Genomic DNA, 17,045 nt, shown 5'->3' with positions numbered 1-17,045 from the left:
AAGTACACCTAGTAGGCTATACTTCATTAGTTCAGGTTTACAGCTGTGATATCGTGAGATGTTATATTGTGACTTTATTTTAGGCCTGTGTAAGGCGGTAATTAATTCTTTCTGTTATTGTCATTAAGTGGGTAATGAGTCACAAAACAAATAATCAAAACATTCCAGAGGTGGGGGCGCCAAAAGTGTCTTTGACCCTAGGTGCTGAAAATCATTGCTACGCCACTGCATTTATACATTTGTATATTATATTCAAGTTATATATTTTCTCTCTTCTAACAATATGCTTTTGTAACGATGGTTATTACTAATGGATCTAGATGGCGAAATGTTAGCTGCTGGAGGCCAGGACGGTAATATGTACATCTATCAGTCACGTGACCATGGGTATGTGCTAAGAAAAGGTGGAACGATTAAGGTAAGAGGTTGGATTTTATTAATGCACCCATAATTTTTCCAGCGTACATTTTTCTGAAATGCTTGATTTACAAAATACAGGAAGTTGAAAATAACTAGAGCGTTAAATATTGTTTTGCTTATTTCCATATTTTATCATTGATAAAGAATATGATTAATAGTAAAAGAAGTTTACAACTTCATTTTTAAGTAGTACATAAAATGACAAAAAGGGAGTTTTTGAAACCTCATAGGAACGCTGTCTAATGAATATTTCACGAGTAATATATGAATAAAAACTATTGTACAAATAAATTTTGGATATCCATAAAAATAATAATTTCTAATTTGACGAACAGCAATTTGGAGGGATTTTAATTAAGGGATTATACTGGAGTGGCTACAAAACTAATTATTAAAATTGTATTGAAGTACACCTCAATTAATATTAAAGGAAGTATTGAATATATTACGATCAGTAAGAAGATGGCAAAGTGTAATATACGATACAGTAATTCGCAAAGCAGTTCCACTGAGCACGTTAGCGCAGGAATTTAAACTGCTTACAATCATAATTGGTAGCTCATTGCACAGTGCTGTAGCAGGGGTTGTTGTTGTTGTTGTTTTTTTTGGGTAGTGGGTTAGGTGATTAGTGTCTTTGAAAGCTGAGAAATGGCAAACGGAAAACAATAAACCTAGATAAAGTATTTTTTTCTGAAATTTCTGGGACTAATATGACTTAATTGAGTGCACTTTTCAGAACGAGCTCACTGATATGGACTAGTTTACAGACGCCGACAGCGACCCATGTGTTTACAATAAGTACTAGATAATATGTATAGTTTATTTATTAGCTAAAAAATCTAATGTATATATGTTTGAGTGTTTTTCACTAAGAATGTCTTTACAATAAGAATTTAGTGAAATGTGTCCATATACAGAGGCTAGAACTGTAGAATCCTCAACTGGTTCCATATTGCAAAAGCTTCCATAACCACAAATCATCACAAACTGTATCGAGATAAGAATACAAAGACTATATTCTTTCCTAACGATCTGAAATTAAAAGTACAATAATAGTTTCTTGTGATAGACCATCTTCCTTTCTATCAGTCTGAAGTCATAAATACATCAATAGTTGCTTGTGATAAACCCTCTTCCCTTCTAACAGTCTGAAGTTATAAATACGTCAATATTTCCTTGTGATAGACCATCTTCCTTTCTAACAGTCTGAAGTTAAAATACAACAGTAGTCTCTATAACTTCAGGAGGTCAGCTTTGTAACATGTTTGGAGGTAGATTGTCTGATAAATACATTGTAGAGTCTGGATTATTGCAAAACCTGGATAGGGGTGATGTTTTAATCTACTAAGGCTTTTGTTCTTGCAGACATTTTACATTATGGAATTGCTTTGAGCATGCCTCTTATTCACAAAAAAAACAAAAAAAACAACAAGAACAAGCCAACATTAAAAATATAGATAATTCAGAAATCATCACTCAAGTAAGGATTTATCACGGTTATCGTTTTGTTCCTGTTTGTTGAATTTCATGCAAAGCTAATCGAGAGTTATCTGCGCTCGTCGTTCTTAATTGAGAAGTGATAGACCAGAGGGAAGGCAGCTAGTTAGCATCATCACCGCTTGGGCTACTCTAATCGAATAATATGAATAACCGTCACATTATAATGCTTCCACCATTGAAAAAGCGAGTATGTTCGGTGATAGGATTCGAACCCACGACTCGCAGATTGCGAATTGAGCACCCTAATCACCAGGCCATGCCGTGATAGACCGTGTTATAGCAAGGCTGAAGTGTTAGGGATCCTTGTTAGTATAAGTTGTAATAGAAAATCAAATTGTACTAAACTCTCGATTAATAATAAAATTACAATAATATATATCAAAATCCAGTTTTAAAAGTTATAAGTCCGCAGATATATCTCTGTGCCATTGGGGTAGGGGTTCATTATTCAATCAAAGTAGCCCAAGAATCGGTTGTGGGTGTTGTTCATCTAACACAGATAGTTCTTGTGTATATTTGCGCGAATGTCCAAAAAATAAAAACAAATTGTAATTTTGAACTGAAGTATAAATTAATACAATGGTGTTTAGCCAAACTAAATTACGACTGAAGAAAACCTAGCTGCAGGATAAATTAGTCATATGTACATTCAATGTAGATAAATACTTCTGTAGCTTTGATTGTAAAACTAGGTATGCATATTATAAAGGAAAATGATTAGAATAATTTTAATATTCAATGACCAGTGACATTTACTTTAACACTCGTGCATAGAATATCCTACATGGACTAATTCCATACTTAAGTAATTGACATGAAACAAAATAAGGGATCAGTGATGGAAATAAAGATGGTGTTAGGAAGAATTATGTCGAACGTTTCAGTATATACGTGCTTCTTCCATGATTAGCAAAATTAAATATAACATGTATACTTATCTGAGTTAATGGTTCAAGATACAAATATCTTTTGTTACAAAATACGAATTAGAAAAATGTTATTCTGTAGTTTATTCTGATATTTGTAGTTTACTTAGATCAGCGTTTGTTATTGTTATATAGTAAGTTTTGTTAAATGAAAATCTGAAGGTCTGAGATCCAGTTGTAAAATTGTCAGACATTGAACTTAAAATTTTGAATAGTATATTAATATGTTTTCTTGTTTTGTACTATTTTTTTACTTCACTATTACTTCATAATATAATGCCTTCTGGTGGCTCGGCGGTACGACTGTAAGCTTATAACGTTAAAAACCGACTTTCGACAAACGTAGTGGGCACAGTATATACAGCCCATTGTGTAGCTTTGTGCTTAACAACAAACAACTAAACAAAAGCTTAAATAAACGTTTTAAAATTTAGTTCGGGGAAAAAATACTATTTCATTGGTGATTTGTGCAAACAATCATTTTGACAATTCATCAAAATTATCTCCTTTAATTTTAGAATTCATCTTAGAACTTTTCATTTCTAAGACAACAACTAACAATAAAGCAGTTTGGATTAAAAAAACGCATTTTAGAGATTCAGCTATTGTAATAGAATTCTTTTTAAGAAAGGTGTTTCTGTTTAATAAGAAAAATGGTGCGAATCTTTAAATCCAAAGTTTTTTGTTTTTGTTTTTTTTTTGTCTCTTGAGAACAGAGACAAAAATATAATAAAATTAATATAACAAAATATAATAAAATTAATGCTTTGATTTTATATACTAATGTATATTATGTATTATCCATGTATAGTTGTTTCTCCGTTCTCTCATTGTTTTCCAAACTTAATATTTTGTTTCATTTGCAATTTGGTGTTCTTCGTGACATGGATTTCCCAAGTAGTAAAAGTGTGTCCGCAAAACACTAGATTTGACAAACACTAGACTATGGAGTATAGGTTTTTTACTTTCCGAACTCTGACTGTATTTGTCAACAAAGAAATGAACTACATACAAACTTCAAACAACAATCTGTAATGACAAAACATACTCAAATGGAAACAAACACAATACAAGTGCGATAAAATAAAACAAAGGCAAGTGTTTATAGTGAGTGTGTGTGTGTGTGGAACTGGTAAGAGAGTGAAATGAAAAGAAAACCATTACATATTCTTTCAACAGCTTAGTGTCAGCGAACCCTGTAAGATACAAAGAAAAAGGAAAGAAACTAAGCTTTAAAATAAAAACTAGATGTACTTCCACGGGGTCTCTGAAACTGTTCTGTTTCAAGAATGAGTAAAATCACAATTAAGAGTAACAAATATATTTATTTCCTGCTTTTGAAGTTCATATGTCATGCTATCTTGTAACCTACGGAGTACATAGTTATTCTCATGATTCATGGCATGTGCACGTTCTACAAGACTTTTCATTCGTTACGTTTCAAGTTCTTTTAAGAAGTGAAAACAAGGATTAAGATTACTTAATCAAATAATTTGACTTACGTCTACCAATGGGCTAGGCATGACCTGTCAGTTACCGTTCAGGACTGTAGATCCGAGGGTCCATAGTTCATATCATCTTGCAAAACTGTGTGACCATGGGTGCTTCATAAGAGTGACAGACAAATCCAATTGATTGATTACAGTAGAACAAAAATTGACGGTAGGTGTTTTTGACTAGCTGCCTTTCCATTTGTTTATCAGTTGGAAATCAGTGATGTCTAGTGCAGGTAACCCTTAAGTAACTTTGCATAAATATATGAAAGAAACCAAACAAACAAAACTTCTGCTCATTAAAATTAGTAAAAGTAAATTTTAATTATCTAGGAACAAGTTAACCCTATGGTAGAGCTCTGGGTATCGGAGCTGACAACCTGGGTTTGAATCCTCCTGATAATACAAAATATTCCTTGCACTATAAGCCGTGTGTTCGTTATATGAGTGACAATCAATCTATTAGCGTAGATGTTGGTGATAGGGTGTTTCCAACTAACTGTCTTCCCTATTATTAATAAATCAAAATTACGGATGGCAGGAGATGCTGAAGTAGCTTTATCATAAGTAGTAAATATGAAATCAACAAAACTTAATGATCCACTGAATGATGTTTAACAACATTTTTCTATGTCCTCTTGGTGATATATAATTAACCCATTGTTAATGTTTTATTTTTAGAACTTTTTGTTACCTACCCTGATTAGTTACTTTTAATTATTGTAGTTAATGTTCTAAATTGAGTATATATATATACATATATTGGAATTTTATTTTTAAATAAACTAGCCTTCCACTGGCACATTGGCAAGTCTGATGGATTATAATAATAAAAACCAGATTTTGATACACGTGGTTGGCACACCACAGATATTCCTTTATGTAGCTTTGTGCCTAACTACAAACAAACAATCAAAATTTAATTTAAAAAAATCATAAATAAATCAGTGAATTATGAAGCTCATAATAAATTGATAATAATTTTTTATTGAAATATCATACTTATAAATCATTCTCTATATGTAGGAGTTATCTGTGTGTGTGTGTGTGTATGTATATATATAAGCTATTTTCTGTTTGGAACGCTCCCATTGTCGCTCTCTGTTGGTAACATTCAAATTGGCTCAGTAGTGTATCCCAAATGGAAGCCTCGTGATCAAATAACTTTTTTTTTAATTATTAACTCATCATGGTTAGAGCAAGATATTACAATATTAGGAAAAATCACAATAACATTATAATTTATGTTAAAGATTTGAATTATTTGTTAACATTTTATTACACACACCGGGTGTCACAGCGGTTATGGTGCTCAACTATCATGTGGAAGCCTCGAGTTCAAATCCATTATCATAGTTACAACAAGTTCTTTGAATATTTCAAAAAACACAAGTACAATTATAGATTAAATCGGGGATAATATCATACTGTCTAATAAACACCAATGATTTTATGTGTCATAAACAACTTAAATATCTTTTCCACCCAATATACGACGCTACAGCACATTATTATTGATGTTTTTCAACATAGGTAAGAGATTTATAGTCAAAATAACTTATAAGCATTTTTTACGAAAATCGATGCATTTACTCTTCATCATAAAATTGTTTGTCTTTGCCATCACATTTAATAACTAGGGTCAGACAACTTACCATTTAGAATACTTTTTCGACAAAACAGTTTTTTTGCATAGTTCTATATATACAAGGCTTTATCAAGAAGCAGATTTGAAAATGTCATTGCAATATATATACAAATGTCAAAATAATAATCAAGGACCACTTATATACTCAAAATATTCTTTTCATGAAATACTAGTAAAAACATAAATATTCTTTATAAATATATTGTTAATAAAACATTTATTTAGATTTAATTTTCAAAAGCAAGTTAATCAGCATTTATAGTCATATAACGGACATTCCGCCAGATTCTCTATAATTCTACGTCTAAACATTTTATAATATACATTGTATTCTGTAAAAATATCTTTGCATTTCATCTTCCCATCAGTACTACAAATATGTTCTTATTTTAGAGTATTAAACATGTGTGGTAAAGAAAAATGTTAATGTATCCGAGTTTCGGCAATAATTAGTTGTGAGTCTTATTAGGAATAGAAATCTATCGTAATTTTGTATTTTTTAAATGAAATTCTAACAGGTTCAGACTAAATGAATAAGAAAAGTAAAAGCAGTATTAATAGGGCTAGTAGTAGTGGATTTCATTTTAATGAGCAGTTTCTATTGAGTAATAGATTTCAGCCTATAGCTTGTGCAGATGATGAACTGTAAGAAGGAAGTATAATAAAAGGGACAGATACGGATGGAAAGGAAAACTTAAGGAGGTTATTGTTGTAGGAGATTCTTCAATAGCATATGTGTCCCCTGGAGAGACAGTGGTAAATCTATGGACGTATAACACTAAAATCCATAATTCCATTCCGTGTAGATACAGCAGATAGCCCAATATGGCTGTGCTCTAGAAAACTAAGAAGCAAAAGTACGACACATGGATAAGATAGTCGATGGGGTAAATAAGTAGAAAAGAATTAGATAATGCTATTCAGGGGTAGGAATGGATAATATAAACAACAGAAAAAGTGATATAGTAAAGGTTGATAACAGTGATTCAGTTTTTGTAATGTACATACGTGCTAACGATGTAGGAAAGGATAGATGAGAGGAGCTTATTGTTTAGTACAAGACATTCAAATAAAAGGGTCATACTAAATTATATCAGATGTGAGGATGAAATTATAAGTCGATCACTAGGGCTGACTTTTAATTTTAACTTAATATGGAAGGACAAGCCAGTTGACTGGTTGTATTTGTGGAATTAATTTTGTGGGAAAAAGGAGCTTTATGGAATGGATGGTTTATATTTAAATGATGTAGAGGCTGACTTATTTGCAAGGGCTATTAACTCTAGCGGCAACTTAAAACTAGGACTAGACAGTGGAAAAGACCAGAATGATAAAGAAAAATAAGATGTTGAGAGGAGTATAGTGTGATAAGTAGGTACAAAAGTAGCTTTAATGGTAGACTAAAGTGCTATTATTGTATTATAGAAGTATAAGAAAAAATGGGTGATTTTAGAGCACTGGTCCGAACAGAGGATTTTGATACAATGGCAATAACTGAAACTTAGCTAAATTAGACAGATTTTATGACAGGAATTTCTTATAATACAGGTTTATGGGCTGTATAATAGTGATAGAGTACTAAAAAAGGGGTAGGGTGGTTTCATATGTAAAATGTGAATTTAAGCCTGCTTAAGATAAGGATATCAAAGCTAATAGCAATGAAATTGAATCTATTTAAGTTTTGTTAATGGTTATAAGTGGAGAAGACTTTTAGCTGGAACTTGTTACAGACCACCAGATGAAACTGATTAAATTAATGTGAAATGCTACAGTGAGATAGAGATTTCGCTGTTAATGAAGTTATAATTATGGGATATTTTAACTTCAGGCATATACAATGAGAAATGTAAGAGCTAAATCATGAGGGAGACAGGTTTAAATTTCCTGGGATGATCAGGTGGTAAATGTGTTCGACTCGCAATGTGCGGATCGCGGGTTCGAATCTCCATCCCACAAAACATGCTCGCCCTTCCAGCTGTGGGAGCGTTATAATGTGACGGTCAATCCCGCTATTCGTTCATAAAAGAGTAGCCCAAGAGTTGGCGAAAGGTGGTGATGGCTAACTGCCTTCCCTCTAATCTTTCACTGCTAAATTAGGAACGGCTAACGTAGATCACCCTCGTGTAGCTTGCGCGATATTCGAAACAAACAAAGAGGTTTTGATAAACTGTTAAGGGTGGTTTTCTTCCATAATTGGTATTCCACAGCTGCTCAGCAGAAAGTGTGATAGCTTAAAAATAAATATAAAATTCGAAATTTAGAAACTTGCAAATAGAGATCGGAAGAGTAAGCAAACAAGGCTGAAGAAACTGAAGACATAATTTACTCAAACTATAAAAATCCCTATTTTGACTCCACCAAATGTAATTCTAGGTAATGGCATAGTTTATTAAATATTAACGATAGGCAAGTTCTTTTCAGAAAGAAAGGGTGGCTGCAAGTAAAAAAAAAAAAAACAGGTTGGCTCATAAAGGCTACAAAGAATATAATTAGAATTTTCTATGTATATTGTTAAGTGCAAAGTTACACAATGGCCCATCAGTGCAGTTCCCACTACGGATATCGAAACCAAGTTTTTATCGTTATGAGTCTTGAAACCTACAGTTGAGACATTGGGGTGGGGAGGATAAAAGTAAATAAAAGCATTATAAATGTATGAAGTTTAAATTGACTACAATGATGTGAATTTGGAAAACTACAGATGAACAAGAAAGTTGTTCAAATGAGAAATTAGGTAAACGAAAAAGTGTGTGAAAATAATTTCGTTGAAAATATAAAAATTAATAGTAAGGATTTCAATTACATCAAGGGTAAGCATAATATTAGGATGGAAATATGGCACATGAAAGATGATACAGGAAAGCTAATATCTGATGATTATGGAATTGTTGGGTTATTAAATTCTACTCTTACTTCAATTTTTAGTAATGAAGATTTAAGTAATATTCCTCATCCTGAACAGCTGCTATAAGATGAGCACATTAAACCTGAGCTTGTTAAAAAAATTAGGAAGTTTAAAGAATGATCAAATTTCTGAACCAAATAGTATTTATCCAATGGTTTTGAAAGAGGTCAAGGATTGAATACGTAATCTACGTACCCGGGGGAACAGCAGTAAGTTTTCGGATTCACAATGCTAAAATCAGGGAATTGATGTGACTTTTCTATAACAAAACACATACATGTAAGCTATTTCCTTCAATTTTTCCCAACCCCCCGCGGCTCAGCGGTGTGTCTGCGGACATACAACACTAGAAACCAAGTTTCGATACCCGTGGTAGGAAGAGTGCAGATAGCCCATTGTGTAGCTTTGTGCTTAACTTCGAATGAACCAAACCAATCTTATTTTCCTATTATGCTTGGAGACGGCTTGAATGGGTAATGAAGAAAAACTTTAATATAAGTTTAACATAACAGCAAATGTACAATGTTTCGACAACTATTTTTCCTATGTTCTTGAATAGTTGGCAGGCGCCTGAAAATTGTAGGTTGGCTAACGTTACTCATCAAGGGAGATGATACAAATTGTCCCAATAATTATAGGCCTATTAGTTTTACATAGTTTTTAAAAGTCTGATAAAATATACATTGCAAAGTCATTTAACAAACTTTAAAATTTTGTTGGATAGTCAACATGGTTTCACTCACAAAAATCTTGCCTTACTAATCTTTTGACATTCTTTAAAGAAGTTACTAATTATGGTAGATGAGGATAGGATGTGGATTTGATTTTTCTGAATTTTCAGAAAGCAGTTGACAAGCTTCCACATAAAAGGCTTGTTAAAAATAATTTCTTTAAGTGTGGGGTATAGATTGGTTCATTGTATGGAAAACTGGCTTGATAGAAGAAAGCAGAGTATTGTTGGAGTTCAGCTAAACTGGATTAATGTCACGAGTGGGGTACGTCAAGGCTCAGTGCTAGAACCTTTGTTCATTTTTGAGCTACATCAATAACAAAGATGAAGGAATGGTCAATAGATTATTTAAGTTTCCTGATGACACTAAAGTTTTGGGTGTTGCTTTCTGTGATTTACGATAGGATTTAGATTATTTCATAAGTTGGGCCAAATGGCAGGTGGTTTTAATTCTAATAAATGCAAAGTAATGCATATGGAATATCACAATTTATATTATAGGTATAATTTTGATGGGGATAACGTTAACAGTTTTCTGGAAAAAAGTATTTTGATGTTAATCAGTCTCTTAAGCCATCTAAGTAATATGCTGTTGCTACTGGAAGACCAAATGAGATTTTAGGTTGTATCTAAAGGAACAATGAGTAAAAGTCCATAAAGGTTATAGTGTCATTGTATATGCAAAGTTTGGAGTACAGTGTTCAGTCTTGGGCATCTTACCTTAGAAAGAACATCGAATTGTTGGAAAGGGTTGAGAGGAATGCTAGTAGGATGATATCTGGGATGGAAAGGTTGTTATATCTTTGAAACGATTTTCTCAAGGAAAAAAAGAAGAATTGAGGTGTTTAACATTGTTAAGGGAATTTTTACTGTTGATGCATCATTTTTTCGTATTTGGTGGTAAGAATGGGAAGTCTAGGGGACACAAATATAAATTTTGCAGGGTATGACTCATCTTCATCTAAGACAGCTTTATTTTTACAGCAGAGTGATTGGCATTTGGAACGGGTTGTCTTCAGACTTGGTGGATGCAGTTAATTTAAGGGAGTTTACGGAAAAGCTTGATAAATATTTTAATTATAAAGGTTGTCTTTGAGTTTTTAGTGTTTAAATTAATAGGACGCCTTGGGTGGATCAAAAAGTCCCTTATTGTCTTTCAATGTTATATTATAACCAGTATAAAGTTGACAATCTTTATTTTTTAAATGGTACTGTTTTCTGTGTGATGTGCTTTTGTTCTTTATCTGCTGCTGTAATATAAGAACTTTTGCTTGTGGAAAGCTCTTTAGGAGGATATTTGACAGGTGATCTTACAATGTAGTAGAGGTTTCGCAGTTGATAAAACCGCTAGTGTCATCCTTCCATCACAGGCCAGGTATATATATTGATACCTAATGATGCCTTTACTGGCGAAACCATGGTCGTGAATAAATGATGTATTTGTGAAACGTACAATTGTCTTTTGTTTTCCTCAACTGTGCGAATATATATATCTTTATTCAAGTATATTCTGTTGTTTTTTTTTATAATTCATTTAATTCATGAATTTCTTGTAAATTAGATATGGATATTTCGCCTTTCGTTAATTCTCTAACTTTGAAAAATATTAAATTACTACAACGATTCTTCAATTGGGCTTATACTTGTTTGATCCTGCCCCTGTTTCATTTTCTTCTGGATTAAGGTCATCTCCTTTGAATGTATGTAACGGGACTATTCGCTGACGTAGATAATCTACAATTGTGGAATACTGCACTAGGACATTGACTGACCTAACAATATGTTATCATTATTATTGACGCTCCTACCTTCGTCTCCTGCAGACATTTTGCTTTCTTCTTCTCTAGTACCAATAGAAGTGTATACAACGAATTTATAAATTGGCCAGTATAAGCTAAACGCCTGTGTTCTATGAATAGATTGTTTGTTTGTTTTTTAATTTCGCGCAAAGCTACACGAGAGCTATCTGCGCTAGCAGTCCCTAGTTTAGCAGTGTAAGACTAGAGGGAAAGCAGCTCTTGAGTTACTCTTTTACCAACGAATAGTGGGATTGACCGTCACATTGTGACACCCCTACGGCTTAAAGTGCGAGCATGTTTGGTGTGACGGGGATTCGAACCCGCGACCCGCAGATTGCGAGTCGAGCGCCATAACCACCTGGCCATGCAGGGCCGTCTATGAATAGAAATATTCTATTTGTTCTACACCAATATTTGCTTGTTCTTCTTTGCTGTTCTATTTTCAAAATTATTATCTGCATAATATTTCGAGAATTTGATGTATTGCGGATAGTTATAACTTTATTTCGGACATTAGTATATTTGAATAGTTGTAAAAATTGTAAAAAAAAATTAAGAAAACGGTACAAAAAGAATGGCGGAAAGAATTAATGGTAAGGAAAAGTAAAATGTATAAGTAAGGGGGATTAACTTAATAATGTTAATTAAAATATTACTGTTTAAACTAAAGAACGCCAATTAATCAAAGAATAACTGATAATTTTAAGATATTGTTATTGTTGTAGTTTCAGCGCCAAGCTACATAATTAGCTTGCACTCCTTTTACTGCGTGGAATCGAACTCTGGATTCTACGTTATAAATCCGTAAGTTTACCGCTGACCTACCGGAAACAAAACTCGAAGACGCTTTGTACAATAAAATTTGAATTGGAATATTTCATTTTCCTTTATTAAAGGCTTTAACGGATAAATGTTAGTTGTTCTCTCTTAGATACCCCCGGTACTGTCGAACTAATAAATAAATTTAACCTGTTGAAAAGATCTGGAAGTTTTGTTTGGTTATTAAGTAAATACTTAATATGGTAAAACTAGGTTATTTATTGCGAAGTTCTATTAAATCTATAAATCAGAGCTTCTACCCATTTCAGTTGTAAATATATAAGAGTTTATTTAAATATGAATTAGAAACCTAGAAAAGCATGATTCTTTCAATGAGACGGAATTTCATACAGGGTCGTCAACCCATTCTGAGCATCGATTGGTCATTTGACGGAAAGCAGCTTCAAACTGTTACAAGCGATAACGAATTTCAGGAGCTCGTTTTGTGTAAGTACACGGTTTTACAACCAATACGAAATTCTATATGCCTTTTAAAGGTTTCCTGTTTAGGAATGGTACTGACTTAACTAATGCTTTAAATCCCATAGAAGTCTTATGTCACGTTGAAAAGGATACTATCATTAAAATACAGTAATGACAAAAATTATATAATAATCTAATTACACGCATCCAATTGAATGGGCAGACGTGAAATAAATTATATGTATAATATAAAATGCTCACCGATAAATGAGTATGATGTGCAGTAAAGAGTGTCAGGCTATCAGTAAGGGATCTGATTTTTTTTATAATTTAATAATAAACATTTTTATTTTAATCAATTAAGTTTGGAAACTGACGTCTCACTAGCAGTGGTTTTAAAACAGCGAATTTTGTAATTACGTGCGTTTGAAAATAAAATGGTTAAATTATGTCAACCTTGAATAGTCATGTTCTAAACTTAAAACCAGGTTCAGACTCTTTCTGCTATAAGTTATATATATATATATATATATATATATATGTCAGTAGTACGTAACAAATGCTTTAACATATTACTGCAATATATTAAATTAAGTTAGATCGGCTTCATGATTTGATGAAAGTGTATCACGCCTTATACTTGTGCATGATATATCTCGAACCTTCTAGCCTCTTAAGCAGGAACGGTTCTTGGTTAGGCACAGGAATTGATCTAAAAAAATGAGTTAACGTTGGATGAGGTTCGTACACAATTGATTTGTAATATACACAATTTAGTGTAAGCATTGCATAGACTGAAACATTCCTACAGTACTTCAGTTACTAATGCCTCATCCTAATGGACGATGTTACTTTCAAGAATATCTCCTTTTTTGTATCTTAATATTTAATATTGAATTAAGTAAGGATATGTTTGAGATCACTATGTCATTAAAAGTTTGGTATATACTCGGTGATTTGCATCATTAATGTTTTTGCGACCCATTAAATTTTCTAAAAGGTTCTTCGTCATGTATTACTTAATTCGTTTTTTTTTGTAACATATTTGTATGCAATAGCTTAACCAGAAGCAGAATTATACAGGCATTGATTATCGTATTGGAAAAATATAATATCGTCTGGTTTAAACGTAAACGTAACTAGTAAACGTTTGTAATATGCACGGATGTGTACATTAAAAAACGATTTTGAATATGCAAATCAGCAAGTTACGTAACATTCACAGTCGATATGAAGTCGAGGTGAAACAACGTGTAACAGACCTACATGTTGACAATGTTTGGCATTTTCATGGATTATTTGATGCCACAGAAAATTGATCGTTTTGAGGAAGAATATATAACATACGTTTCGACAAAAAATATTCATACACTCAAATCATAAAGCTGTTTTCAGATTGGGGATTTAGAATTTACAAAATGAAAATAACCCTCGTACTTAATGGTATTAAAAAATAAAAGAATACATATAAACTTGGAGTACTAAGACCACTCAGAAAAGAGATCTGCAACAAGTCTTACTCCAACCGTATTAAGCAAAGTACGGTGTCTTGTAACAGGTAGGAATCCGATCACAAAAGTCAGTGAGAAAAGCGATCCACGTGCCCCAGGCAACAGTACGCAAAATAACAAAGAATAATCTCCATCTGGAAAATTGTCACAAGTCACGTGTACAGAAGCTGCTTCTACGACATGTTTGTTCAACTGTCTCATATCTTAAGCAGCTGGCGAATGAAGCATTTATTCATGCTATTCGATACGAAGACATACTAGGATGCCAGACGCAGTGCCTATGGTTTTCTGAGTGATTGAGCTGATGAAACGGGCGCTGCTAATCTGTCGTCCTCGTACACTGCATTAAATCGGTTATGCTAAATACACAGGAAGGAGTAGTGCACTTTAGGAATGGCAGAGTTACGATGTAGCCTTTTGCTATGTAAACTACGCTTCGGGATAATTGTCAAGATGCGTGGTCATCGGATACATCAGGACCACACGTGCTGATATGGATAACGAGATGGTGGTGCTCCAACATCGTTTTAATACAGTCAACCTCTGAATTTTGAGAGCTTTTAAGTTTTCTTTTAAAATATATGTGTTTACAAAAACCACAATACTGTAACTACACAAATGTATGTACATCTATGATACACACCACTTTTTTAATTGTGTATTATACGTTTCAAACAATAGTGATTGTAGCAATGACAAAACAAAAGCTTGCGCGAGTCACGTGTGAACTCTTTTTAGAACCTATGATATGTAAAAGCGCTGAAAAGAAAATTAGGATCAGTGATGAAATCACTAGACAATTTAACGTACTTTGTCTATGATCAGTCATCCATTTTATATTTAATATTTGTTTCAACCCTCGACACTTATTCAAGTAATGTATATCGCCTTTGTGTTCTTGACTGTGAATAATTACTTAACATAGACTGCTTTCCCCAAGTCGGTGCAAATATATTACCTTAAATGTTTATCTCTCAAAGCAAAATTTTACAAAGATAAACGTTCCTTTCTCTCTCAGGATTATCAGTCGTTTTAATTCTACGGTTTTAGATTAGATGTATCTAAGTTATGATAACAAAAACACTAATTCAAAAATCGGAAGGTTCAAAGAAAAATGTTAGTTTACTTTGAGAGTAAGTCCCACAAATGAGGGTAGGTTATCACTTAGAATTATTTTTATGGTATATTGATTCTAATGATTATTTAAATCAAATAAGCCATAAAATTAATATATATATATATCATAATGATATTGAAATATACAAAACAACAGAAGATATATAACTATAATCCACCTGTCGTTTAAGCTTTGTTGTTGTTTTTTAATTCAGTGCTACCTATTTATATTTTAATGAATAGATTTAATTAGTTTTATAAAAACAATAGCTTATTTTGTGATCTAAATGCCACAATTATATTTAATCAGAGTTTTACATACAAAAGATGGTCTAATCTTATAATGAATTCAATGGTTCTATACTTTTATTACTGGCATTAGGGGATGTACACAATCTTGAACGACAAGGAAGTCCTAGGGGCACTAAAGACCTCGAATGGTACGACCTGACATCCACTTTGGGTCATAATCTTCTCGGTAAGCATCATGATGTTGCTCAGAATCTTGAACTGCATGAAGAAGAGGATAACATTATAGTGAAAGATATAGTCATGTTTTTATCTGTTTCAGAAATTGTTGCAAAGCTACAGTTAACTAATTGCGCATAGCCGTCCTTAATGTTAAACTCATAGACTAGGGAGCAAGCTTTTTAATGAGAACGGCTCTGTCTGATTACAATAAATATATTAATTATACAATACTAGACAAGTCATTCATATTGTGCTAGTTGTTTAGTGCTATAATTGAACAGTTCAGTCTCATTGTGCTACATGTTTTAATATTAAAATACTCGACAGTTCATTCTGATAATGCTAGAAATTTTGGTATTATAATAGTTAACAGTTCAGTCTGATTGTGCTATAGATTTTAATATTATGATACTGGTCAGTTCAAACTTATTGTTTTAAATATCTTATTACCATAATAGGAAGCAGTTTCGTACAATTACATTAAATTATTTAGTTTAGTATTTATGGTGGTAGTCAGTGCAGTCTGATTATAGTAGATGTTACATTATTGTAATAGTACAGAGTACAATTTCATTGCGCTAGTTATTTTAATATTATATTACTCGACACATCAGTGTGATTATGTTAAATGATTCAATTACAGGCAGGTGGTAGCACTGGCTATGTAGAGAAGGCCCTGATTGTTCATCGAAATGTTATTTTAAATATCTCCTCAATAGGTCATCAGAACTTTACAATGTTTCCTTTTATAACAATATCTATATAATTAGTACTAAAATACTAAATTTCTAAAATACTTAGTACTAGTATATAGCCCGTCACAAATGACGGGAAACCACTGTTCAATGATTAACGAAATTATAGAATCTAACTAAATGTAAATTGTCTAAACCTCCAAAATTCACCTACTATTCACTTATTTCATAAGTTTTGAAGTAATTCTTTAATCTCCACATTTTTAGTAAATACTACGCAGAAAAATGAAATGTTATCGTAAACAAAAGTACGTGTGCACTCTGAAAGAGACTTGAATAGCACTCTTGAGTCCTTTTCGCTATATTTTAGGTCAGGAAGTAGAAAACATAGTGCGGACATTCAAACACAAATTTTCAACTCTTTCGACTGTACAAAGGATAACAGATATTTGGTAGTAATAAACGATTATTTTTCTTTATGTTTTAAGGCCAAGTAGATAATATATGTGTTAAAATACCAAAATAATATTTATTAATTAACATATATTCACCACTTACAACTGTTTAAACACTGAATGTATACACCTGG

At 32.5% G+C, this 17,045-nt stretch overlaps 1 protein-coding gene across 1 annotated transcript in view; it reads left to right on the top strand.

The window, feature by feature from the left end:
- Nucleotides 1-17,045, top strand: part of LOC106463473 (echinoderm microtubule-associated protein-like CG42247) — an 89,559-nt gene that overhangs the window by 63,457 nt on the left and 9,057 nt on the right. Inside the window, exons 14-16 of the mRNA XM_022390975.1 lie at nucleotides 321-418; nucleotides 12,594-12,687; nucleotides 15,673-15,768. Of these exons, the coding sequence (XP_022246683.1) occupies nucleotides 321-418; nucleotides 12,594-12,687; nucleotides 15,673-15,768 (288 nt within the window). The remainder of the gene's footprint in view (nucleotides 1-320; nucleotides 419-12,593; nucleotides 12,688-15,672; nucleotides 15,769-17,045) is intronic.

This window comes from Limulus polyphemus, unplaced genomic scaffold, assembly GCF_000517525.1.
Source record: "Limulus polyphemus unplaced genomic scaffold, Limulus_polyphemus-2.1.2 Scaffold1419, whole genome shotgun sequence".
NCBI classification, from domain to species: Eukaryota; Metazoa; Arthropoda; class Merostomata; order Xiphosura; family Limulidae; genus Limulus; species Limulus polyphemus.
Note: the sequence above shows the minus strand (reverse complement) of the source record. Positions and strands in the feature narration are given on the sequence as shown.